The following is a 25,669-nucleotide window of genomic DNA, read 5'->3' on the forward strand; positions in this document are numbered from 1 at the left end:
ACAAGCAGACATGGCCGAGTGGTTAAGGCGACAGACTTGAAATCTGTTTCCATCTTGGAGCGCAGGTTCAAATCCTGCTGTCTGCGAATCGCTAAATCGTGTGCAAATTTCTTTATCAACTAGTTCAATTATTATGAGGTACTTATGGAAAATTAAAATAAGCTAAATACAGTCCAAAATCCAAACTCGTTTTTTTGCCAGCAATGTTGTTGTATGATAAACGTTTAAACTGTGAAACAATAACCAAAGTCATGTTCACGATAAATATGTTATACGGATAGTGTGGCCGAGTGGTCTATGGCGCTGGTTTTAGGCACCAGTCTCTTCGGAGGCAAGGGTTCGAATCCCTTCACTGTCATATAATTTTATTTTGGTTCTTCATGCGAATCCACCCAATTATCTTTTGTGCGTTTGTAGCTACAGCATGGTCTGTTAGCTCAGTTGGATAGAGCGCCGTGCTAATAACGCGGAGGTCATGAGTTCGATCCTCTTACGGGCCAATGTACAATGTTTCCATACATCCTCATCAATTAAACAAAACTTTCGCACGTTTCTTAACTTCTGGAGTACTGACGTTATTAGAGTGACATTGCTTTGAAAGAAACTACAGAAAAACTGCGGTAGATAATCAACGCAATATATGAAAAGTGTTTTTCTAAATTACTGTGCTGCCTCATAATGTATGGTCGTTTGTGGTTGGGCTATCCATCCTCCTGGGCTAAAACTTGTCTAACTGTCGTATGACAAGCTGGAATAAGGATGAGATTATTTGTTCTAACCACTTCACTTTTGATGAGGTGCTTGGGGAAAATATATGTAAGCAAACGAATGTGGGTACAAGTAAATTGTAAATTCAGTGAAGATCGCTTCTCGTTTCGACGTTTTTTTTATTGCTTTTGGTTGTTAATAGCTTTCAAGAGCATACCGTTTCGAGCTTAATTTGTTATTAAGGAAAAGCCGACATTTTTCTTAACTGGGACACTTTTGTTGTTTTTTCATTGCTCCTTCGTGAAAGGCATGTGGTCGTTGTATGGAACGATGCACATTATGAATTTCCAGGGTTTAGCGGTTGTAGATGGGTGCAGACGTTTTTTTTCCTTCCGTCATTTACTGAAAACTGTAAGTCACATTCTTTGGTTATTTTCCTGTTTATTTGTGATGTTAGTTTGTGTTGTTAACTTTCCGTCTTTTGATATTTTGTAAGTACTCGTATATTCATTGTATTCCCTTACTTGTGAGAATTTTTTGATTGGTTTGTGACTTTTTTTGTCGGGGCTTTCCCCAACCCTCGTTGGCTGTTTGGCGACACTCCTTCATTTTACGAGGACAATGGCTGGTTTTACTGGTGAATCAACTCAGTCATTTTTTGTACGTGTGTATTATTTTGTAGGCCTGTTAGCTCAGTTGGTTAGAGCGTCGTGCTAATAACGCGGAGGTCATGAGTTCGATCCTCTTACGGGTCAGTGGTGGTGCTTTCAAAAATTTACATTTTGGAAATATTTTGGAGATGAAAACCTTATGAAAGAAATCACGGTTGCCATAGCAGTCAGGAAGAGGTCCAAGTTCCTTCAGCAACCAGGGCATGAAATCGAGAAACTATTTGCTTCTTCCATACTGGGGCTTGGGAATACCATGGTACACAGAAAAACATATAACCAGGGAATCCTAGAGGTTACCGCTATGGGAGATCCCGAGGCGTTATATGGATTGACCATGTATCTGGAAGGAGACTGCAGCCCTGCCAAATAACATCAGAAAGATCATGTCCATGTTCAACTAGCGATTTCTTCCTACCATCACCAGCTGCTATCGGTTGGATCTATTCAACGATGCCACGTGTCCTATATGCCATCGACATCCCGAAACCGACGAGCATTTTGATGTTTCAGTGTCCTGAATGCCTCATCGTTTGGAGCTGGTTTGAAGGAACCATGTGTCAGACGGGCTGTGGGTCGTCCAAAGAAGATTTGATGTATGACCATTTTGGGCCGGAGATAGGTAATCTCCAGCCCACATTTACTCTTCCTACTGGCTACATGTTCACCACCTGGAAGGCGAGGAATCCCCAACGTATCTCACGTCGAATACAAGTAGAGAGTTCATGGAAACCAGTTGTCCTTCCAGATGGATCCTCCATTTCCCTCTTACATTTAATCGTCGATTTTATTTTAAATTTTAATAAATTTTTGTTAATTTGTATTCCTCTATCTTAATATGTATAGATTTTTTAAACTTGTATTTACTTACCTCAGTGTCTATTGCTTTTGTCTTTTCAAAATTATTGTGATGAGATCAACATTGTCATATTTGTCTTTCTCTTCCCTTTATACGATCTGCATCCAAGGATCAAATTAATTGTTTATTTTATTTTCTATTTATTTTCCATTATAACAGTAGAAATGAATTTCAACTGGCAATAAAAGTTTATATTTTTTTCTAATGGAGCTTTTTATTGGTAAATTTCACAGCGGAATTTCATTGATTGGAATAAAACAAGCAGACATGGCCGAGTGGTTAAGGCGACAGACTTGAAATATTGTAACAGTAAGTTGTATTGACGGTTCACAAGACTAAGACTGGGGGCTTGATACACGACAACGGGGGACTATATATGGGGGGGAAACACTGACGTCACACGTCCGGTAGCATTGCATACCGGATCACATAACGTGGTCATTGACCACGTGACATCCCCCCCTCTAGCTGCATTCGTCCCCGAATGCATTACTAAAACAAACAACACAAAAAAATATAGACCGAAAGAAAACCGGGAACATTGCTACATGATACCGTCCACATGACACCCCCAAAAAAAAAACATCATCCCTATGCCAGATGCTCAATGGACGACTCCAGCTCGCGCAGCGTCTTCAAGCAAGTCTCTTCATGCGCTGCCATACGGTTGTCTATTTCCGTAAGGCAATGCATGGTACTCCACCGCCGCGCACGTCGCTTCTTAGCTTCTTCCTCGACGAACTCCTCCACCACTCGTAGGCGTTCCCGAAGGTCGGCCATATTAACGTCTCCTTTTCTCCCTCGGCACCACTGGATGCTGCACACAGCCACACTGGCCATAAACAACGCTGCTCCCACACCCCATAGCTCGAATGGATATGTATGATGTTCCGCCGCTCGTTTTCCCCTTTCCGAATCGTCTACTTCCAAAGCACGGATAGTTTTACCAAAACTAGCTGCGTTCGTCAGACTGCCGCCGATCCGTTTCAAGGACGCTTCTAATGAAGCCTGCAGCGATGAGTTCGTAGATTTCCCGCTCGTCATGCTTCCTTGTTGGTGGGCATCTGTAGCTACAGCCCAGTTCACCCCTTTCAGACGTGGCACAAAGTCGTTCCCCTTCCTAGTGGATGATAACGAGTGTTGCCTACTGGCCTGCAAAATCCACTCATCAGTTTGAATGGAGCAACCGTGCGGGATTTCGACAATACCGACCAACGGCAGCTCTGCTCTCGAAGAATCCCTCGAATCTGTCTGTTGGGGACACTCCATTACCAGAGAGCGTGGATTATTCATTGATACTGCCCATCTCCGGTGGCCCAGGTAAATGGCTTCAGGTCCTCTCCATTCTACTACAACATGATCGCACTCCGTTTTCTTTTTGTCAGTGTCCTGCAGGAACAGCGCCATCACACAAGTCTTCTTAAAATTTTTTCGGTAGATAGCTTTACTGGGCGGACATACCGAACTCGCCTTTCCCTGGCAAGAGCGTACCTCGGCTTCCGTCAGTTCAATAAATGTTTGCCGATCCCGCCCTACCGCCAGAAATGCGGGAATGGGTGCGTAATGAAGACCCACGTTACCTGCAGCACTAAACACTGGCAACACAAATGTTCGATATAACTCAAATGTCTTAGTAATCTCAATTATTGGCAGATGAATGAATAGCCGAAGCCCGTTTGTTGTGGCCGCTACGACGACCCGGGCTTCCTGGTATGCCCTCCACAGGTCACCATTCTGCAAAGCAGGTGTCAGTGCCCAACCCCTCGCCAAAGAAGCTCGAATTTCTTTAAGAACCGATCGCAGTTGAGTAGGTGGGAAAAGTTCCGGGGGTAAGTTGCCGGTTGCCAACAGGGCGAGACCAATGCCGATGTCCTCCAATGTCATGCTGGCCCAGTCTAGAACTCTCTGAGCAGCTCGAAAGGCTTCGTCCATCCTCGCCGTCATAATCACTTGACTTTCTAGGGCGTTCACGGCACTCACCACATTCTGTCTCCATTTGTTGAATTCCTTCTCCAGTGATTGGTGCGCTCTGTCCAGCTGCTGCATGGCCAGTACATGTTCCCCGAGTTCTCGTAATGTCTCATTCACTAACGTTGCTTGATGAGCCACCGCACTCACTATCCCCGACGTTTCTCCTCCCAAGGCCTGCAGCTGTCCATTAAGTCCTTCTAGATCTTGACTTGTCGCCACCCCAAACAGCCAGTGCAGTGCGGTACCGCCGACGTCGATAATACCTCTCTTGGCCCTCCTGGGCCCTCCTACCACCGCCTCCCGCAGCGTGTCGTACCGTTCACGTACAAGTCCCAATAGCTCCAACCCGTCCGTCGCCCTTTCCACCATCTGCGCCCGTAACCGTGCACTCCATCTTGTTTCCTCCGCCTGCGATTCTTTCTTCTTGGCCGAGTCTGTGAACCAAAGGTGCAGTTTGTTCAGGGCGTTTTCTATGGGACTGAACGAGACATCGGTTACTACTACCCACTCCGAGTCACTAAAGAAGACCTCCCCTTGTAATTGGAATATTACTCCATCCCTCACAAAAGCCTCTTGGGAATGTCCTTGACTGGGTTGTACCCCCATCAGCGGTCCCAGTAGTCCTAGCAGAAGGAGAAGAGCCCCCACTGCCTCCTGCGGCCTTTGTCCGTATCGTACCGGTGGCATCCGGGCTCGTGTCGATCGCCGCACCTGATCGTCAATCCTTTCATTTCGGGCTTCTTGCACCTCCTCGTCCCGGGGTGTAGTCTCTCTAGTTTCGGCCTCTCGGTCACGGATGTCCTTTCCCCCGGCAATTAGGTTGCTGCATTGCGGCTTTATTCTTCTCGGTTCTGCTCCCGTACTTTCTTTGTCTACCACTGTCCATTCGGCCCCTCTGACGAATTTTTTCATTTTCACCACGTGCACCAGTTCTGTCTGTCGACCACTTGGTCTCTTTACTTCGTAATTTAATGCCGACGCCTGGTGTACCACCACGAATGGTCCCAGCCACCGGTGAAGTAACTTTTCGGCTCTCCCCACCTTCCGGAACGGCTTGTACACCAGTACTTCTTCCCCTGGGCTGAATTGCGGTGTAGCTCTTCGAGTCGCGTCATAGTACCGCTTCTGTCGTTCTTGTACCTGTACCAATCGTTCTTTCACCATCTTTCTCGCGGCTTCCAAATTCCGGGCCAGTGCATCAGGATCCTCTGCAAGAGGCGTCGCGCGTACTCCCATCACTACATCCGCCGGCAACCGCGCTTCTCTGCCGTAGAGAAGGTAAAAAGGTGTCTTTCCGGTCGATTCCTGAACACTAGAGTTGTACGCGAATGTAATATAGGGCAGAATGTCATCCCAGTTAGTGTGTGTGCTGTTTATATACATCGATAGCATGTCCCCCAGCGTGTGGTTTAGTCTTTCTACCAGGCCGTTGGCCTGGGGATGATAAGGAGTTGTCGTTCTATGGTCCACCTCCATTAGACGCATGACTTCCTTCGTGAACTCCGCGACGAAACACTTTCCACAGTCGGTAACCACACCCTCCGGCGCCCCATGCCGTAAGACAATCTCCTCGACGAAGAACTCAGCTGCGTCCCGGGCCGTCGCAGTTGGAACAGCCCTCGTCTCTGCCCACTTGGTGAGATAATCCACCGCAACGATGATATTCTTCTTGCTCCCCACCGACACGGGAAAAGGCCCCAATATGTCCATCCCAACTTTTTCGAAAGGTCTCTCCACGCGGATGATTTCCATGTGTCCCTGAGGTTCTACTGGCGGACTTTTTCTTGCCTGACACTGCGGACATGCCCGCACGTAGTTTAGTACCTGCTGTCGTAAGCGTGGCCAGTAGTATCTTTCCTCTATCCGCCCTAGCGTCCTCTTCACTCCTAAGTGCGCAGCCCAACGATCGCCATGGTACGCGTCTAAAATCTCCAACCGTTGATCCGGGGGTACGCATAGACGCAACCTCATTCCTTGTTTACCCAAGGTTCGGCGATGCAGTAGTCCATCAATCAGCACGAAATTTTTGTAGGCCACGGCTGTACTCCTTTCCAGTTGCCTGCGTACCTCCACCCATCCCGGGACTGCCCCTTGCATTTCTCTCGTCCAACGACGCTCCTCCTCCCATGCTGTCGTGTATACCGGTAGCAGGTCCTCTTCGTCGTCATTGTCTTCTATCCCATCCATCGGATACCGAGATAGTGCATCAGCGTCCTCATGGAGCCGCCCACTTTTATACACAATTTCGGGCTGATAGTTCTGTATGGACAATGCCCACCGTGCCAATCTGCCCGCCAAATCTTTCTTTGTTGTTAACCAACAAAGGGCGTGGTGGTCCGTCACCACTTTCACCTTTGTCCCCCAGATGTAGCTGTGGAATTTCTTCACCGCCCAAACCAGGGCTAAGCACTCCTTCTCCGTAATGGAATAATTCCGCTCTGTTCGGGATAATAGCCTGCTGGCAAAGGCAACTGGCCTCTCCCCTGTCTCCCCCTTCTGTACTAAGGCCGCCCCGATCCCGTATTCGCAAGCGTCGGGATGGATTTCGAAGGGTTTTGTGTTATCCGGGTACGCCAACTGCGCAGCTCCCATTAGCGCGTTCTTTAGAGCCTCGAAGCTGTCCATGGCCTCCACTCCCCAGGTAAATGTTTTTTTTTCGCCCACAAGATCGTGTAGCGGTCTGGCGATTTTCGCGAATCCGTCGATAAATCTTCTATAGTACGAACACATGCCTAGGAACGCCCTTATGTTCTTCACTTTTGCCGCTCTGGAACCATCCACCGGAGGGTGCGGGAAGTCTCTCACTGCCTGCACTTGCTTTGGATCCGGTAACACCCCATTTTTATCCACGATATGTCCCAACGCCCGTAGTTGTGGCTGGGCGAACGTACATTTTTCCAACTTCACTTTTAGATTTGCCCCTCTCAGACGTCCCAGTACCCCGCGCAGTCCTTGCACGTGTTCGTCCAACGACCGAGAGTACACTACAATATCGTCCAGATAAACTAGACACGTTGTCCATCTGAGACCACTTAATACCACGTCCATCATTCTTTGAAAAGTTCCGGGTGCTGAACACAGCCCCATTGCCATCACCTTAAATTGGTATAGCCCATCCGCTGTGACGAACGCCGTTTTCGGACGGTCACCTTCCTTAATGGGCACTTGCCAGTATCCTGACTGCAAATCCATGATTGAAAAGAACGCCGCACCCTCCAATCGTGCCAGAGTCTCCTCTATCCTCGGCAGCGGATACACATCACTTATCGTCACTGCATTTAGGCGCCGGTAATCAACACAAAATCTCCACGTCCCGTCCTTCTTTCTGACCAGGACCACTGCCGCTCCCCATGGGCTGACCGAGGGTTCGATAACTCCTGCTTTCTCCATTTCCTTGCACTGAGCTTCTATAATGATTCTCTCCTTCCATGCCCGCGCATGGGGTGATTGTCGAATTGGTTTTGCTTCCCCGGTATCTATTGTATGCTCTGCTGCCGTACACAGTCCTAGTTGGTCTCCGGGCCACGAAAAGCAGTCGCCATATTCCACTAACACTTCTCGGATCTTTTCTCTGTCTGTCGGCGTTACCCCTTCTCCAATCCTGCTTTCAAATTCGTGCTCCCGAAACGCTTTCTTCTCTGCCCCTGCTGTCGCGACGGCTACTGGCGAGTCTCCCTCCTTGATTTCGGTCACTGGCTCGATTATTCCTAACACCGTCCCCTCTTCGATCCATTGTTGGTGATCCGATAAGTTGGTTATCGCCATCTGTCCGATTGTTCCCATGCCGCTAACCAGGACCTTTCCCGTCGACACCCTTTTCGTCCTCTGCAATGCTTGGGATGGTTCCACCAGTGCACTTTCGCCAAACCCTTTCAAATCTAGTGGTTGAGTTGCGACCACTTTCATCGATCGGGGTGGGACCCAGCATCCTTTCTGGACTACTAGTTTCGGTGCTTCCTCCATCATCTCCTCCCCCAGTGCTCCGAGGGCAATGTCTCCAATGAAGATCTCCGGTAGCGCCCCAATCTTCATCCGCGTTCCAAGTTTCTCCAACATGTCCTTCCCCAGAAGTAAGTCGATGTCGCCGTCCAGAACCAAAGCCTCCCCCTCGACGGTCATCTTCCCATCCGATACTAACAGCCTTGCGGCTCCTCCCGGTTGAATCTCCTTGCCGTCAACTGATACTAGACGATTTGCGCGCCATGGTGTCACTGTTATCCCTAGTTCCCTCACTAATTTGGGCGAACACACGGACACTACCGCCCCTGTGTCTATCACGGCAGCCACCCGTTTTCCCCAGCACAACACATCCAGTACTACCATCCTCTGGATGTCGATCTTCAGAATTGGCCATGCTAGCACCTCCGGGTCTCCATGCTCTGTCCCTACTAGACCAATTACTTGCTTACCCTCTCCAGCGAATCGCACCTGCTGATGCTGTTTTTGTTGTGGTGCCCCCCTCCTCGCTGGGAGCTCGGGCAGTCGCGACGTATGTGTCCTATCCCTTCACACCCGTAGCACACGACCTTTCCGTCCTGCGTCCGACCCCTCAGGCCTCCCTGACCGTTTTCTCTTGTTGGACACTCTCTCCCGATGTGCCCCTCCGTCTTACATCTGCTGCAGATAGGTTTCCCATCCGAAGTCCATTTCAGTATCGATCGGTTATCCGACCGATACTGTTGACTCTCCGCTCTTTCTCCTTGCTGTGCGGCTGCCCCTGATGCGTTCCTTGATGCCACGGCTCCCATTAGTCCCTCTAGCAATTTTTCCATTCGATCCATTCTCTCATCTCCCGTCGTTGGTGTTTGTTTTCCGACCACGCCCATCGCCCATTCCTCGTGTCTTGCTCGGGACGTCATTTCCTGATACCGCTTAATTTCTTGAAGGAATTCGTCACACGAGTTGGGTTTCAAACTCCAGAGCTTCTCTAGTAAACTTGGCTTGAGTCCTCTCCATAGGTGCGCCAATTTCGTAGCTTCGGTCATATTCGGGTCTACTCTGCGGCATAAATCCAGGATGTCGTAAAAATACTCGATCGTGGATTCCTCGATTCCTTGTTTGCGTTCTCTCAGATTCGCTTCATTGAATCGATTCTGATTGACTGGCTTGAATTGCTCCAACAGCTGTGTTTTAACTCCGGGTACAATTGGCGGTCCTGCAACATCCTCCCATTCGGCTGCTAGTTGTCCCGCGGCCTCTTTGTATGAGTACCACTTCTGCGCTGCCCCGGACAGCGACAGCTCCACGTGGTCACGAAGTTCTTCATCTCCCCATCGATTATATCTCCCGATTCTTTCGTATCGATGCATCCACTGCACGACGTCTTCCCCGTCCTTCCCCCCGAAGGTGGGTGGGGATTGGAATTTTATCTGTGCGGCCATCGCGTGCCTTGCGCCCACTTGCTGTTGAGCTGCTCTGAATCCCCGGATGTAGCTACTGATATTCGATGATCTTCTTCTCAAATCCGTGAAATCCCACTCTGGCTGCTCTTCTTCGTGTTCTCCCGATCCTTCTTCCTCTTCGGCGTCCTCCCACCGCTCAGTTTCCTCCTCACTGAATGTGAGATGATACTCCTGCCGAACGGATGCCGGTCGCTGCCCCTGTTGGGGTTCGTTAGCCCCTTCCTCTATTTCTCCTCGCTCTTCCGTTCCGCTTTCCCTCAGCGGTCGACTGCGCGTCCTCGCCCGCCCCTGGGATGCACTCCCGATCTCGGGTATCCCCCAACTACCCCGTGCCACGAACCGTCCCCGAGCGTCTCGGATTCTCTCCCCGCTCCTTACGTCCTCCTCTCCTATCATCTACTTCCCGCAATCCTCGCACCGCTTGTTTCTTGCCGAACTTTTCGGCTCCCGGTTCACTTCCCCGCTTCTTGCCGTAAACTTCGGCTCACGGTTTACTTCCCCGATTCTTGCCGAACACTTCGGCTCACGGTTACTTCTCCGCTTCTTGCCGAACTCTTCGGCTCACGGTTCACTTCCCCGATTCTTGCCGTAAACTTCGGCTCACGGTTACTTCTCCGCTTCTTGCCGAACTCTTCGGCTCACGGCTCACTTCCCCGATTCTTGCCGTAAACTTCGGCTCACGGTTTACTTCCCCGATTCTTGCCGAACACTTCGGCTCACGGTTACTTCTCCGCTTCTTGCCGAACTCTTCGGCTCACGGTTCACTTCCCCGATTCTTGCCGAACACTTCGGCTCACGGTCACTTCTCCGCTTCTTGCCGAACTCTTCGGCTCACGGTTCACTGCCCCGATTCTTGCCGAATACTTCGGCTCACGGTTACTTCTCCGCTTCTTGCCGAATTCTTCGGCTCACGGTTCACTGCCCCGATTCTTGCCGACCACTTCGGCTCACGGTTTCCGCTATCCACGTTCCCTCAATGTACCCGTCTGCCCCGCCTTAGCCCTTTCCACCGTTTTCCCCCCGGCGTCTCTCCTTCGTTATGCTTCCCCCGATTGCCCTACGGTCGGAGCCGTGACCCCGTACCCCAACAATTTAAGGTGCTAAGACCAGTTGGGTCGTCGACTCTCAGGGGTCCCTGACAGCCACCGCCTCCGCAGCACAGAATCGAACAGAAACACAACCAAAAAAAGAGACTTACCAGAGGTTCTGCATCTCCACCATGTAACAGTAAGTTGTATTGACGGTTCACAAGACTAAGACTGGGGGCTTGATACACGACAACGGGGGACTATATATGGGGGGGAAACACTGACGTCACACGTCCGGTAGCATTGCATACCGGATCACATAACGTGGTCATTGACCACGTGACAATATGTTTCCATCTTGGAGCGCAGGTTCAAATCCTGCTGTCTGCGAATCGCCAAATCGTGTGCAAATTTCCTTATCAACTAGTTCAATTATTATGAGGTACTTATGGAAAATTAAAATAAGCTAAATACAGTCCAAAATCCAAACTCGTTTTTTTCCCAGCAATGTTGTTGTATGATAACCGTTTAAACTGTGAAACAATAATCAAACTCATGTTCACGATAAATATGTTATACGGATAGTGTGGCCGAGTGGTCTATGGCGCTGGTTTTAGGCACCAGTCTCTTCGGAGGCAAGGGTTCCCTTCACTGTCATATAATTTTATTTTGGTTCTTCATGCGAATCCACCCAATTATATTTTGTGCGTTTGTAGCTACAGCATGGCCTGTTAGCTCAGTTGGTTAGAGCGCCGTGCTAATAACGCGGAGGTCACGATTTCGATCCTCTTACGGGCCAATGTACAATGTTTCCATACATTCTCATCAATTAAACAAAATTTTCGCACGTTTCTTAACTTCTGGAGTACTGACGTTATTAGAGTGACATTGCTTTGAAAGAAACTACAGAAAAACTGCGGTAGATAATCAACGCAATATATGAAAAGTGTTTTTCTAAATTACTGTGCTGCCTCATAATGTATGGTCGTTTGTGGTTGGGCTATCCATCCTCCTGGGCTAAAACTTAGCAGAAATGGTGTCATGTGTCATGTTTCATGTCACAATGTTAGCATTAACATTTGTTGTTGGCCTGGCTAGCTCAGTCGGTAGAGCATGAGACTCTTAATCTCAGGGTCGTGGGTTCGAGCCCCACGTTGGGCGTATAAAACTATCACTTATTTTTCCGAGAATCACGTGGCTTTATGTGATGAGTACCAACAACTTCTATGGTACGTTCTTCGTAACCGTTCTGTCTTCAACTCCTGTAGCCATGCTGAATAAGGGTTCTTGATCGAAATAAGAAACCAAAAACAACCAATAAAGAGTTTTTCACGTCAATCCTAATGCTTAGGTCTAACTGTCGTATGACAAGCTGGAATAAGGATGAGATTATTTGTTCTAACCACTTCACTTTTGATGAGGTGCTTGGGGAAAATATATGTAAGCAAACGAATGTGGGTACAAGGAAATGGTAAATTCAGTGAAGATCACTTCTCGTTTCGACGTTTTTTTTATCGCTTTTGGTTGTTAATAGCTTTCAAGAGCATACCGTTTCGAGCTTAATTTGTTATTAAGGAAAAGCCGACATTTTTCTTAACTGGGACACTTTTGTTATTTTTTCATTGCTCCTTCGTGAAAGGCATGTGGTCGTTGTATGGAACGATGCACATTATGAATTTCCAGGTGTTGCAATCTGCTCAGCCGACGAGCGGATTCGACTAATCAGATTGGTTAAATTACACGAATAAATAAGTACACGACAAATAAATTAGGGTGCTTACACGAATATATTAAACACAAGAAACACAATGCACGCGAAGGAGCCAGGTATTGGCCAAAGCTCTCTCTTAAACTTGCTTACGACAGTAAGACTTACGGAGACACACTTGTCTCGACTGCTACGCCAGGTCTAACTGTCCTACTCGTGCGCCGGCCGGCTTACGTGCCAGTCACGCCAACTGACGGTCACAAGGGACAATCACAAGGGCCCTCAGGGCACCCAAACAATACAGAAAGGGACTCATAGGTGGAGTAAGGAGACAGACGGGGCCGTCTGCAACATTCGGCCCTTCCTGACTCGATTTGACACAAATATTCAAATAGGACAACAAAACTATTTACAAGAGACACACACGCAATTTGTCAAATCGAAACAAACAAATAAATAGTCAATACGAGATTGGGGACCTTAATTCTAACCTTTCCATTCCCCTACTTCTATCTCACCCAAAAAAAAAAATAATAAATAAATAAATACAAAAAAAAACTAAACTTATGGAGATGGATGGGGGTGGGAATAGACGGGCAAAAGCTATTAAGCTAACAAAAAAAAAAAAAAAAAAAAAAACAAAAAAATTATGGCAAAGCCAAGAAAACAAATACGAAATGCTTCAGGGTTATTTTACAAAATTTTTCAACCAACTAGGGGGTACTATTGTCCTTCCAGCTCTCGTTTTCGTTGGAGGGGGAGGAGCCACGACTTCATTCGGCGGATCGATTGGTGAAATGGCGAGTGATGGTGCCACCACATTATCTTCCTCATCCGCTTGCTGGACCAAGCTTTCATCTTGATCGTCCGGCTCGTCTGGCCAATCGTCCCACTCAGGATCCTCTCTCGGATGGAACTTGCGGATTTGGACGACGTGAGCGTTAAAACGACGAAACCTCTTCTTTTTTTGCCGTGCAGGCAGGTCTTCAACCAGATATGTAGTAGGGCACACCTTTTTAACGACTTGAAAAGGACCAACGTACTTTGGTAACAGCTTCTTAGTTTTGTTTTTCTTCTTCAACTTCCTACGAACAAGCACCAACTCTCCTGGGAAGAGATCCTTCACTACTCTGCGTCGAAGATCCACCAGGCGCTTCACTTTCTCCCGTTTTTTTTACTATGTTCATTCGGGCCGCGTCTCTAAGCTCCTCAACTCGAGACAGGAAGACGTTGAAAGATTCTGGTCGTTCTTTTGGCCACGGAAACTCGTTCTCTAGGGCAGTGAAGGGCAGGCGGCCATACACCAGTTGGAACGGTGATATCTTGGTTGTACTTTGCCTTGCCGTATTGATGGCGAAGATTGCTGCTGGCAAATGGCGATCCCAGTCGTCATGGTCCGTGTTAACGTAGGCAGCTAATGCGAGCGTCATCGTTCTGTTGACTCGCTCAACAAGTCCAGATGTTTGTGGATGCTCTGCGGTTGCAAAAACGTGCTGGGTCTTCCATTCGCTGACTTTCTTTTCCATCAGATGAGAGGAAAAGGCAGTGCCTTGATCACTGATTATCCGAGTCGTTCCACCATGGCGAAAGTTGATTTGGTCTCTCACAAAGTCTACAACCAATGCTGTCGACGTGTCGGCCACTGCCGCTGCTTCTACATATTTCGTTAAATAATCGATAGCCACTATAATATGCTTCTTACCTTCCGACGTTGACTTAAATGGCCCGAGATGATCCATACCGACGGTGTGAAATGGACGATCTGGCGGTGGAATGGGTTGGAGTTGACCAGCGGGTAATCCGGGGATACATTTATGAAATTGACAATAATTACAAGACATAACATATTTACGGACGCTTGACCGAAACTTCGGCCACCAATAACGTTCAGACACTCTTGCAATTGTTTTGTCTATTCCCATATGGCTAGAGGAGGGGTCATCATGCGAAAACTCTATTATCTTTCTCCTTAAAATTGACGGAACACAAAGCAAAAATTTACGCCCCTGGGAGGGATTTCTCCTATACAAAATTTTTCCATGAATTTTAAACTGTTCTGCAATTTTACCCGGTACTTTTGAATTAAGACAGGTTATAATAGGACGCAATTGGCTATCCAGTTTTTGTTGGAATGCCAATTCTGTATTATTCATGCCCACAGGCCATCTACTGTCAAGTACACAAACTACATGACCGATCGCGGAGCCACTGGTTCCAATACAGGATTCATCAGGGTTACGCGATAGGGCATCAGCCACCAAATTATTTACTCCTTTAATGTGGCGAATTTCAAAATCGTACTCTTGAAGAGCCAAAATCCATCTGGCGAATTTGCCAGTAACCTCTTTCTTAGACCATAGCCAGCGAACAGCTGAGCTATCTGTACAGACAGAAAATCGTCTACCATACACATACGAACGTAATTTTTTTAATGCCCAAACAATTGCTAAACATTCTAGCTCATTAGCATGATACTTACTTTCCGCATCGGTAAGTTTCCGGCTGATAAACGCGACTGGACGTGGTCCATCTCCAGCATCTTGCATTAAAACGGCCCCAAGGCCCACCAGACTTGCGTCTGTTTGTATAACTACATCGATGTTTTGGTCGAAGTGTGCCAGTACAGGGGACGACACCGAACGGCCAACTAACTCAGCTTTTGCAGACTCTTGGGCTTCTGTCCAGCACCATACGGAATTCTTTTTCAAAAGGCTGTGCAGCGGATGTGCTACTGTAGCAAAATCTGGAACAAAACGACGATAGAAGGACGCAAGTCCTAGAAAGGCTCTCAACGTTTTAACGATATTAATTTTAAAGTTAACTAGAGCTCTAATTTTTCCCGGGTCTGGCTGGATTCCGTACTCATCAATGGTTTGACCTAAATGAAAAATTCTGTTCGTCGCAAAAATACATTTAGAAACGTTTAAGGTTAATCCAGCTTTCTCCAAAGCCATTAGGACACACTCAAGTCTTTTCTGATGCTCGTCGAACGTTCTTCCAAAAACTAACACATCGTCTAAATAAACGAGACACATTTGCCACTTAAGGCGAGCTAACACTCGATCCATCAACCGTTGAAATGTGGACGGTGCATTATTCAGTCCAAACGGTAAACGAAGAAACTCATACAATCCATCTGGAGTGACATACGCGGTTTTACACGTATCAGCGGAGGCAACAGGTACCTGCCAATAGCCACTCATCAGGTCTAAACTGGAAAAATATTTAGCACCAGCAAGACGATCAAAAACGTCATCCAATCGGGGTAAAGGGTAAACATCTCTTTTTGTCACTGCGTTTAAACGTCTAAAGTCAATACAGAACCTAAAGTCACCTGATTTTTTCTTTACCAGTACTACTGGTGCTGCCCAGGGACTAAATGATGGACGGATGATACCTTGTTTCAGCATATCGGCGACTTTTTCAATTATGATCCTTCGCTCCACAGCTGATACGCGATACGGGACGCAACTAATTGGTTGAGTGTCGCCAGTGTCAATGGAATGCTCCGCCATGTTTGTAAATCCCAGTTCGCCATCTGCTGAGGGAAAACACCGTAGATGTTTGCTCAAGAGCTCGAAAACGGCACTCCTCTCTTCTTCCGACAAGTTTTCGCCTACGCGAGCGTCCATCAAGATCTTCAGCTTCTCATCGGGTTGAACAGCATTGTTGACAAAGGAGCAAACAGGATTTTCTGGCTGTTCTTCTTGCCCGACGACTACCATGTTGTGATCGAAATCAGCATCTACATACGCTATAAAAACTTTACGACGTAACACAAGAGATGACATTTTCATATTTAATACGGGGATTTTAAATTTTCCCGCTGACACTTTTACCACACAGGATGGAATAACCCATTCCATACCAGGACGAGCACACATATTTGGCCTGACGATAACATTACCAGTGAATTCTTTAGAAATTTTAGCTTTTACAAAACAAAGAGACTCTGCTGGTATAACAGCTGATTCCACAACTTTAACTTCTGTGCCTATCACACGAGAGCACCTTTTTGTTTTATTCTCTACCTCCAAAGAATCAATCAGCTCGTCAGACACAAAAAAAATGTTCTCATCGTCCTCTTTACTACAAATATTTTGTTTCTCAATGCCAGCAAAACGAACCTTCTTAACTTTTGGTCTGTTTGAATCATGAGATTTTAAAACAATTTTACCATCTTCTACAATCAAGTTTGATTTACTTTTCAAAATCCAATCTACCCCAAGAATCAATGCAAATGGACAATTTTTAACTACAGCTACTTCATTTAACTCAACCACTTTATTTTCACATTTTACTTTTAAAGGGCAAAATGAATCAACAATGACTTTTTTATCATCCACCCCAGTTAGATTTACAAAAGGTTTCTTACGATTACGATCCAAAACATTCCCTACTACACTAAGTCTTATAGCAGACAAACTAGCGCCTGAATCAACCAGGCCAGTCACTTCACCAATATTTTCTATGAATACCTTAACCAGTGGAAGCTGGGGACGACAAGGAAGGTGTGCATAACCGGTTAGCATAGGCCTTGCTCCTAACTTCCGGTCGGTCCTTTTCCCGACTTTGCTGGGCAGTGACGGAAGATGTGGCCAACCACCCCGCAGTTGTAGCATTTCCGTTTGCTAGGGTCGATCCATCCTCCTCCGCTACGATCACCTCCGCTTCTTCCACCACGATCAAACGATCACCAATTCTGCTAAAACTTAGCAGAAATGGTGTCATGTGTCATGTGTTATGTCACAATGTTAGCATTAACATTTGTTGTTGGCCTGGCTAGCTCAGTCGGTAGAGCATGAGACTCTTAATCTCAGGGTCGTGGGTTCGAGCCCCACGTTGGGCGTATAAAACTATCACTTATTTTTCCGAGAATCACGTGGCTTTATGTGATGAGTACCAACAACTTCTATGGTACGTTCTTCGTAACCGTTCTGTCTTCAACTCCTGTAGCCATGCTGAATAAGGGTTCTTGATCGAAATAAGAAACCAAAAACAACCAATAAAGAGTTTATCACGTCAATCCTAATGCTTAGGTCTAACTGTCGTATGACAAGCTGGAATAAGGATGAGATTACTTGTTCTAACCACTTCACTTTTGATGAGGTGCTTGGGGAAAATATATGTAAGCAAACGAATGTGGGTACAAGGAAATGGTAAATTCAGTGAAGATCGCTTCTCGTTTCGACGTTTTTTTTTATCGCTTTTGGTTGTTAATAGCTTTCAAGAGCATACCGTTTCGAGCTTAATTTGTTATTAAGGAAAAGCCGACATTTTTCTTAACTGGGACACTTTTGTTGTTTTTTCATTGCTCCTTCGTGAAAGGCATGTGGTCGTTGTATGGAACGATGCACATTATGAATTTCCAGGGTTTAGCGGTTGTAGATGGGTGCAGACGTTTTTTTTCCTTCCGTCATTTACTGAAAACTGTAAGTCACATTCTTTGGTTATTTTCCTGTTTATTTGTGATGTTAGTTTGTGTTGTTAACTTTCCGTCTTTTCATATTTTGTAAGTACTCGTATATTCATTGTATTCCCTTACTTGTGAGAATTTTTTTATTGGTTTGTGACTTTTTTTGTCGGAGCTTTCCCCAACCCTCGTTGGTTGTTTGGCGTTACTCCTTCATTTTACGAGGACAATGGCTGGTTTTACTGGTGAATCAACTCAGTCATTTTTTGTACGTGTGTAATATTTTGTAGGCCTGTTAGCTCAGTTGGTTAGAGCGCCGTGCTAATAACGCGGAGGTCATGAGTTCGATCCTCTTACGGGCCAGTGGTGGTGCTTTAAAAATTTACATTTTGGAAATATTTTGGAGATGAAAACCTTATGAAAGAAATCACGGTTGCCATAGCAGTCAGGAAGAGGTCCAAGTTCCTTCAGCAACCAGGGCATGAAATCGAGAAACTATTTGCCTCTTCCATACTGGGGCTTGGGAATACCATGGTACACAGAAAAACATATAACCAGTGAATCCTAGAGGTTACCGCTATGGGAGATCCCGAGGCGTTATATGGATTGACCATGTATCTGGAAGGAGACTGCAGCCCTGCCAAATAACATCAGAAAGATCATGTCCATGTTCAACTAGCGATTTCTTCCTACCATCACCAGCTGCTATCGGTTGGATCTATTCAACGATGCCACGTGTCCTATATGCCATCGACATCCCGAAACCGACGAGCATTTTGATGTTTCAGTGTCCTGAATGCCTCATCGTTTGGAGCTGGTTTGAAGGAACCATGTGTCAGACGGGCTGTGGGTCGTCCAAAGAAGATTTGATGTATGACCATTTTGGGCCGGAGATAGGTAATCTCCAGCCCACATTTACTCTTCCTACTGGCTACACGTTCACCACCTGGAAGGCGAGGAATCCCCAACGTATCTCACGTCTAATACAAGTAGAGAGTTCATGGAAACCAGTTGTCCTTCCAGATGGATCCTCCATTTCCCTCTTACATTTAATCATCGATTTTATTTTAAATTTTTACAAATTTTTGTTAATTTGTATTCCTCTATCTTAATATGTATAGATTTTTAAAACTTGTATTTACTTACCTCAGTGTCTATTGCTTTTGTCTTTTCAAAATTATTGTGATGAGATCAACATTGTCATATTTGTCTTTCTCTTCCCTTTATACGATCTGCATCCAAGGATCAAATTAATTGTTTATTTTATTTTCTATTTATTTTCCATTATAACAGTAGAAATGAATTTCAACTGGCAATAAAAGTTTATATTTTTTTCTAATGGAGCTTTTTATTGGTAAATTTCACAGCGGAATTTCATTGATTGGAATAAAACAAGCAGACATGGCCGAGTGGTTAAGGCGACAGACTTGAAATCTGGGAGCGCAGGTTCAAATCCTGCTGTCTGCGAATCGCCAAATCGTGTGCAAATTCCCAAACAAATTAAAACAACTTTTAAAAGGAATTTAAAAAAAAAAAAAAAAAAAAAAAAAAAAAAAAAAAAACAAAAACCCTTTTCAAAACAAAAAATGTGTTTAAAAAAAAAAAAATAAAAAAAAAAAAAAAAAAAAAAAAAAAAAGTTCACGATAAATATGTTATACGGATAGTGTGGCCGAGGGGTCTATGGCGCTGGTTTTAGGCACCAGTCTCTTCGGAGGCAAGGGTTCGAATCCCTTCACTGTCATATAATTTTTACTTTGGTTCTTGCACATGCGAATCCACCCATTATTATCTTTTGTGCGTTTGTAGCTACAGCAGGGCCTGTTTTTTTTTGAAGCTCACGATGGTTAGAGCGCCGGGCAAAAAAGGGGGGGGGCGAGAATTCGATCCTCTTACGGGCTTATGTACAATGTTTCAATACGATCTCAACAATAAAAAAAAACTTCCACATTTTTTTTTCTATATAGGAAAGATAAAAAAAGAGAGACTGTTTAAAAAAAAAAAAAAAAAAAAGCGGGAGAAGATAATCAACGCAATATATGAAAAGTGTTTTTCTAAATTACTGTGCTGCCTCATAATGTATGGGCGTTTGTGGTTGGGCTATCCATCCTCCTGGGCAAAAAATTAGAAAAAAGGGGGTCATGTGTCATGTGTCATGTCACAATGTTAGCATTAACATTTGTTGTTGGCCTGGCGAGCTCCGGTGGAAGAGGAAGAAAAAAATAAAAACAAGGGTGGGCCCCCCCGGGGGGGAAAAAAAAAAAAAAACTTTTTTAACCAGAATCACGTGGCTTTATGTGATGAGAACCAACAACTTGGATGGAGGGTTTTTGGTAAACGTTTTGTCTTCAACTCCTGTAGCCATGCTGAATAAGGGTTCTTGATCGAAATAAGAAACCAAAAAAACAAAAAAAAAGTTTTAAAAAAAAAAAAATCACGTCAATCCTAATGCTTAGGTCTAACTGTCGTATGACAAGCTGGAATAAGGATGAGATTTTTTGTTCTAACCACTTCACTTTTGATGAGGTGCTTGGGGAAAAATATGTAAGCAAACGAAGGGGGGGACAAGGAAAAAGAAAAAATTCAGTGAAGATCGCTTCTCGTTTCGACGTTTTTTTTATCGCTTTTGGTTGTAAGCTTTCAAGAGCATACCGTTTCGAGCTTAATTTGTTATTAAGGAAAAGCCGACATTTTTCTTAACTGGGACACTTTTTTTTTTTGGTGGTTTTTTCATGGCCCTTTGTGGAAAGGCATGTGGTCGTTGTATGGAACGATGCACATTATGAATTTCCAGGGTTTAGCGGTTGTAGATGGGTGCAGACGTTTTTTTCCTTCCGTCATTTACTGAAAACTGTAAGTCACATTCTTTGGTTATTTTCCTGTTTATTTGTGATGTTAGTTTGTGTTGTTAACTTTCCGTCTTTTGATATTTTGTAAGTACTCGTATATTCATTGTATTCCCTTACTTGTGAGAATTTTTTTTTTTGTTTTGTTTTTTTTTGGGGGTTTCCCCCCAACCCTCGTTGGCTGTTTGGCGACACTCCTTTATTTTACGAGGACAATGGCTGGTTTTACTGGTGAATCAACTCAGTCATTTTTTTTAGGGGGTAATTTTTTTGCAGGCCTGTTAGCTCAGTTGGTTAGAGCGCCGTGCTAATAACGCGGAGGTCATGAGTTCGATCCTCTTACGGGCCATTGGTGGTGCTTTCAAAAATTTACATTTTGGAAATATTTTGGAGATGAAAACCTTATGAAAGAAATCACGGTTGCCATAGCAGTCAGGAAGAGGTCCAAGTTTCTTCAGCAACCAGGACATGAAATCGAGAAACTATTTGCCTCTTCCATAGTGGGGCTTGGGAATACCATGGTACACAGAAAAAAAAAAAAAAAAAAACCCCAAAAAAAAATTAAAAAAAAAAAAATTTTGGGGGGGAAAAAAAAAACCCCCCAGCCCACATTTACTCTTCCTACTGGCTACATGATCACCACCTGGAAGGCGAGGAATCCCCAACGTATCTCACGTCGAATACAAGTAGAGAGTTCATGGAAACCAGTTGTCCTTCCAGATGGATCCTCCATTTCCCTCTTACATTTAATCATCGATTTTATTTTAAATTTTTATAAAGTTTTGTTAATTTGTATTCCTCTATCTTAATATGTATAGATTTTTTAAACTTGTATTTACTTACCTCAGTGTCTATTGCTTTTGTCTTTTCAAAATTATTGTGATGAGATCAACATTGTCATATTTGTCTTTCTCTTCCCTTTATACGATCTGGATCCAAGGATCAAATAAATTGTTTATTTTATTTTCTATTTATTTTCCATTACAAAAGTAGAAAAAATTTCAACTGGCAATAAAAGTTTATATTTTTTCTAATGGAGCTTTTTATTGGTAAATTTCACAGCGGAATTTCATTGATTGCAATAAAACAAGCAGACATGGCCGAGTGGTTAAGGCCACAGACTTGAAATCTGTTTCCATCTTGGAGCGTAGGTTCAAATCCTGCTGTCTGGGCGTTTAACTGTAGCTACGGTTTAAACTGTGAAACCATAATAAAACTTATGTTCACGATAAATACGTTATACGGATAGTGTTGCCGAGTGGTCTATGGTGCTGGTTTTAGCCACCAGTCTCTTCGGAGGCAAGGATTCGAATCCCTTCACTGTCATATAATATTATTTTGGTTCTTCATGCGAATCCACCTAATTATCTTTTGGGCGTTTGTAGCTACAGCATGGTCTGTTATCTCAGTTGGTTAGAGCGCCGTGCTAATAACGCGGAGGTCACTAGTTCGATCCTCTTACGGGTCAATGTACAATGTTCCATTATAACAGTAAAAATGAATTTCAATTGGCAACAAAAGATATAAGTGTTTTAAGTGTTAAGTTGTTTAAGTGTTTTAAGTGTTTTTTGTGTTCTCCCGTTTCCCCATCAATTTGTGAGTTTATTGTTTATTTTCATTATTTTTTGTTGTTATTTTTATGTTTTAGAGTGTTTATTTTGTATAGTTTTCCTGTTTTTCTCGTGTTTTCCCCAAATTTTACCTTTTTGGTGTTTTGCTTACTTGTGTGGGGACCCCCCCTCCCCCTTGGCAGTTTGTTTACATTGTCTAGGGGACAATGGCTGCCAAGTGGCTCAATAGTGTAGATGTCGATTTTGGGGTTCAATTCCCGAGATTGAGTATGCGTGCGGTACATGGGTTCGTGCGTAGTTTGAAGGTTGAGCCACAGGATCTCTTTGGCCTAGTTGCTGTACTAGATACGAGAAATCAGGTCGCTAGAATTACGTTTACGACAGAGGCATACACCTCAAGTTTTTTGTCCCAACACAGTGGTATCGTCAGGACGGAATTGGAAGGGAAAGAAGTTAATGTAGTCATCAGGGACAGTAATATTCAGGAGAAATTTGTCAGAATTGCAGGGATTCCACAGAATCTAGACTTGGGAGTAGTAAAGACACGTCTGAAGGAATTTGGAACCATAATTGATGCTCGTTGGGAACGCTATCAGGTGGCAGAGGATGACGTTTTATACCCTGTTCTTGCCACTTGGATGATAGTACGAATGACGTTGACTAAGAATATTCCCTCATATATTACTATTGGCAGCTATCGTGCCATGGTAAAGTATGAGGGACAAAAACTTACTTGCAGACTGTGTGACGACGAAACCCATTTTAGCTACAACTGCCCAACTTTGAGACGTAATAAGGAAACTATCAATGTCCAAAAGCCCAGTAGTAAAATGACAAAAAAGACAGAGACAGTTCCGGAAAAACCCGTCCCTCTACCCTTAGATGTAGACCCCATGTTTTCTAAGGCCTTTCTTGAGTGTGGATTACAAAGTTCACTCTTAGGGAGGACTCCCAACTTAGAAATTTCTCCCACCGAACAACCCGTTAAATCCACAGACGACTCACCACGACAGACTCCACCAGCCCAAATGATAATCCCTGAAACGCAACCTGATGACTCAGAACCAATGACAATTTCCATGGAACCAGTGGAACCCAATTTGGGGGAAGTTGAGCCCATGGAAACTGACAAAACAAGTGACCACCTGAAAGTTCCCACTGTACCACAAAACAAACGTTTCAAACCAACAATGACGCCCCAGAATTCTAGACCTACCTTATCCACTTCTCAACACAAGAAACCATTTAAATGACTGCAAAGCTAAAAATCGCATCTATCAACATTGGAGGGATTAGGTCAGTCGAGCGACGTCAAATTCTTTTTAACTTCTGCAGGGACGGTAACCTAGATATCGTGGGACTTCAAGAGGTAGCATTTCATTCTTGTCCAATTATTGAAAGTCGCTACCGTTTGTTGGCAAATGTCGGTCCCAACAAAAATGGAACAGCCATTCTCATTAGACAGGGTCTGGACTATTCTCGATTACTTCTAGAACCCGACGGAAGGCTCATATCTATTGACTTGGAATGTTTCACGTTTATTAATATCTATGCCCCGTCAGGTAGTCATGTAAAAACTGGGAGAAACAACTTTCTTCGTCAAACCGTCCCTGCATATACAATAACTACTCGACTGCCCTTCGTGTTGATGGGCGATTTTAACTGCGTAGACGACATCCAAGATAAGGCATCCTCCGACTCCTTCACTTCCCAAAGTAATATCGCCAGCTATGCTTTGAAAGAGATGGTTACTGGTCTTGATCTGGTAGATATCTGGAAAAAGCTAAATAAAAGTGAACCGGGGCACACTTTTTACCATCCCTACGGTTCTTCTCGGCTTGATAGGATATATGCTAGCCGATCTTTTGCAGAGAATTTTTTAAATATTTATTTGCAATCTTTGTCGGTTAGTGATCATCAATCGGTACAATCCACGTTTACCTGCAATCTCGATCTCCCACATCGTACTAGATCCCCTGCTGGTTTGTGGAAATTAAATACTTCCATATTGTCAGAAAAAGGCTATCAAAACTATGTAAAAAATTGTATTCATGAATCTGCCAATCATCCTCTTAGGGAAAGTAATGTCGCAAATTGGTGGGAGAGTGTCCTGAAACCAGGTATCAAACGCATTTCGGTAGATTATTCTAAGCAAAGAGCTAGAATGATTAGGGAAACGAAGTTTTTCTACCAGTCCTGCATTCAGGAGATGACTGAAGCAGATACCTTTGATTGGGTTGCCTTTCACCAGTTGAGGAAATTCTCAAAGTCTTGGGAGGAGAGCACACTTAAAGGGTATGGGATTCGTTCCCGCTGCTTTGAAGGCCAAGAGTTGGAGGAAGCAAATATTTTTCATGTAAATAGAGCTAGAGTTAACTACCGAAAATGTCGTATTGATAAAATCATTGCCTCTAATGGCACATGCTTATCGACCAAAGAGGACATTTCAGGAGAGATTATTTCACATTTCAGTAAAATTTTCAAAAATCAACCTTCTCCTGACATACTGGCAGGTACTGATTTTCTTGAGGGAGTAAGAGATTGCTTTAAGCCAACCCCAAACCTGACTGCACCAATTTCCCTCCTTGAGATTAAAGCTGCTCTGATGGCGATGAAATCAAACAAGTCTCCTGGCACCGATGGCATTCCTTACGAGTTTTACGTAGAATTTTGGGACGTGATCGCACCCCATTTCTTGGATATGTTAAATCATATCCTTGAAAGGGAAACTCTTACGTCATCGCAGGGCCGAGCGGCGATCAGGCTAATTCCCAAGTCTTCAGGGCTCTGTGGAATTTCTAATTTTCGGCCAATTTCTCTTCTGAATTGTGACTACAAAGTCATGGCATCTGTTTTAGCGAGACGATTGAGGCAGACACTGTCATCTACCATAGGGCCTCATCAAAAAGGTGGGGTACCTGGTAGATTGATTTTTGACAATTTAATGCTTTATAGAGATGTCATTCAATTCGTTGATGACCGGGGATGCCATGACTCTTCCAACTTTGCGATTCGGGGTATGGGCGCTGCCATTGTTGGAGTTGACTTTGAAAAGGCCTACGACCTGTTTAACAGGGAAGTCCTCTGGAGGATTCTGGATGTCATGGGCTATCCCACCACCTTCATCCGTTGGCTACAGACTATGTATTCTGTAACAAGGAATGTCAATTCTCAACGGATCGGAGGTGGCTGGGGTGCTTTCTGATATTCAATCGATTCGCCAGGGATGCCCCCTATCCGTCCATCTCTTTATTCTATACATTGAGCCGTTACTGTTGCGTTTATCTCGAGTTCTCCAGGGCATATCATTATTTAATGAAAAACTCACTGTCAGAGCCTTCGTTGATGACTTCACCATTTTCATTTCTTGTGACGAAGATTTTACCAGGGCAGGACAGGTCCTTGACTTGTTCTGCCAGTGGACAAAGGCAAGGATGAATAAGGAGAAAACAAAAGCCCTGGGACTCGGGACTTGGAGCTCTAGGATGACTTGGCCT

At 44.7% G+C, this 25,669-nt stretch overlaps 1 protein-coding gene and 12 non-coding genes across 13 annotated transcripts; all 13 read left to right on the forward strand.

Moving 5' to 3' along the window:
* The first annotated feature begins 4 nt into the window (after positions 1-4).
* On the forward strand, positions 5-86 carry Trnas-uga. The gene has a single exon. It is a non-coding gene; the product is annotated as a tRNA-Ser (tRNA).
* A 190-nt stretch (positions 87-276) lies between these two features.
* Positions 277-358, forward strand: Trnal-uag. Its single transcript has one exon. It is a non-coding gene; the product is annotated as a tRNA-Leu (tRNA).
* A 68-nt stretch (positions 359-426) lies between these two features.
* Positions 427-500, forward strand: Trnai-aau. The gene has a single exon. It is a non-coding gene; the product is annotated as a tRNA-Ile (tRNA).
* Positions 501-1,389: 889 nt separating this feature from the next.
* Trnai-aau lies at positions 1,390-1,463 on the forward strand. The gene has a single exon. It is a non-coding gene; the product is annotated as a tRNA-Ile (tRNA).
* Positions 1,464-11,361: 9,898 nt separating this feature from the next.
* Trnai-aau lies at positions 11,362-11,435 on the forward strand. The gene has a single exon. It is a non-coding gene; the product is annotated as a tRNA-Ile (tRNA).
* A 289-nt stretch (positions 11,436-11,724) lies between these two features.
* Positions 11,725-11,797, forward strand: Trnak-cuu. Its single transcript has one exon. It is a non-coding gene; the product is annotated as a tRNA-Lys (tRNA).
* A 5,323-nt stretch (positions 11,798-17,120) lies between these two features.
* On the forward strand, positions 17,121-17,193 carry Trnak-cuu. The gene has a single exon. It is a non-coding gene; the product is annotated as a tRNA-Lys (tRNA).
* Positions 17,194-18,046: 853 nt separating this feature from the next.
* Trnai-aau lies at positions 18,047-18,120 on the forward strand. The gene has a single exon. It is a non-coding gene; the product is annotated as a tRNA-Ile (tRNA).
* Positions 18,121-19,152: 1,032 nt separating this feature from the next.
* Positions 19,153-19,224, forward strand: Trnas-uga. The gene has a single exon. It is a non-coding gene; the product is annotated as a tRNA-Ser (tRNA).
* Positions 19,225-19,417: 193 nt separating this feature from the next.
* Trnal-uag lies at positions 19,418-19,499 on the forward strand. The gene has a single exon. It is a non-coding gene; the product is annotated as a tRNA-Leu (tRNA).
* Positions 19,500-20,876: 1,377 nt separating this feature from the next.
* Positions 20,877-20,950, forward strand: Trnai-aau. Its single transcript has one exon. It is a non-coding gene; the product is annotated as a tRNA-Ile (tRNA).
* A 741-nt stretch (positions 20,951-21,691) lies between these two features.
* Positions 21,692-21,775, forward strand: Trnas-uga. The gene has a single exon. It is a non-coding gene; the product is annotated as a tRNA-Ser (tRNA).
* A 603-nt stretch (positions 21,776-22,378) lies between these two features.
* LOC116930487 lies at positions 22,379-24,974 on the forward strand. The gene is made up of 4 exons (XM_045178627.1): positions 22,379-22,510; positions 22,559-23,309; positions 23,522-24,408; positions 24,897-24,974. The coding sequence occupies exons 1-4, from the start codon at positions 22,379-22,381 to the stop codon at positions 24,972-24,974; spliced, it is 1,848 nt and encodes a 615-aa protein (XP_045034562.1).
* The last annotated feature ends 695 nt before the right edge of the window (positions 24,975-25,669 follow it).

This window comes from Daphnia magna, linkage group LG9, assembly GCF_020631705.1.
Source record: "Daphnia magna isolate NIES linkage group LG9, ASM2063170v1.1, whole genome shotgun sequence".
NCBI lineage: Eukaryota > Metazoa > Arthropoda > Branchiopoda > Diplostraca > Daphniidae > Daphnia > Daphnia magna.

Bases quoted from the DNA above. Each gene is read 5' to 3' on its own strand.
- LOC116930487 (XM_045178627.1), top strand. From the start codon at position 22,379: ATGGCTGCCAAGTGGCTCAATAGTGTAGATGTCGATTTTGGGGTTCAA. The intron at 22,511-22,558 runs GTACTAGATACG...TTTACGACAGAG, and splicing joins ATCTCTTTGGCCTAGTTGCT to GCATACACCTCAAGTTTTTT. The intron at 23,310-23,521 runs GTGACCACCTGA...ACGGTAACCTAG, and splicing joins CATGGAAACTGACAAAACAA to ATATCGTGGGACTTCAAGAG.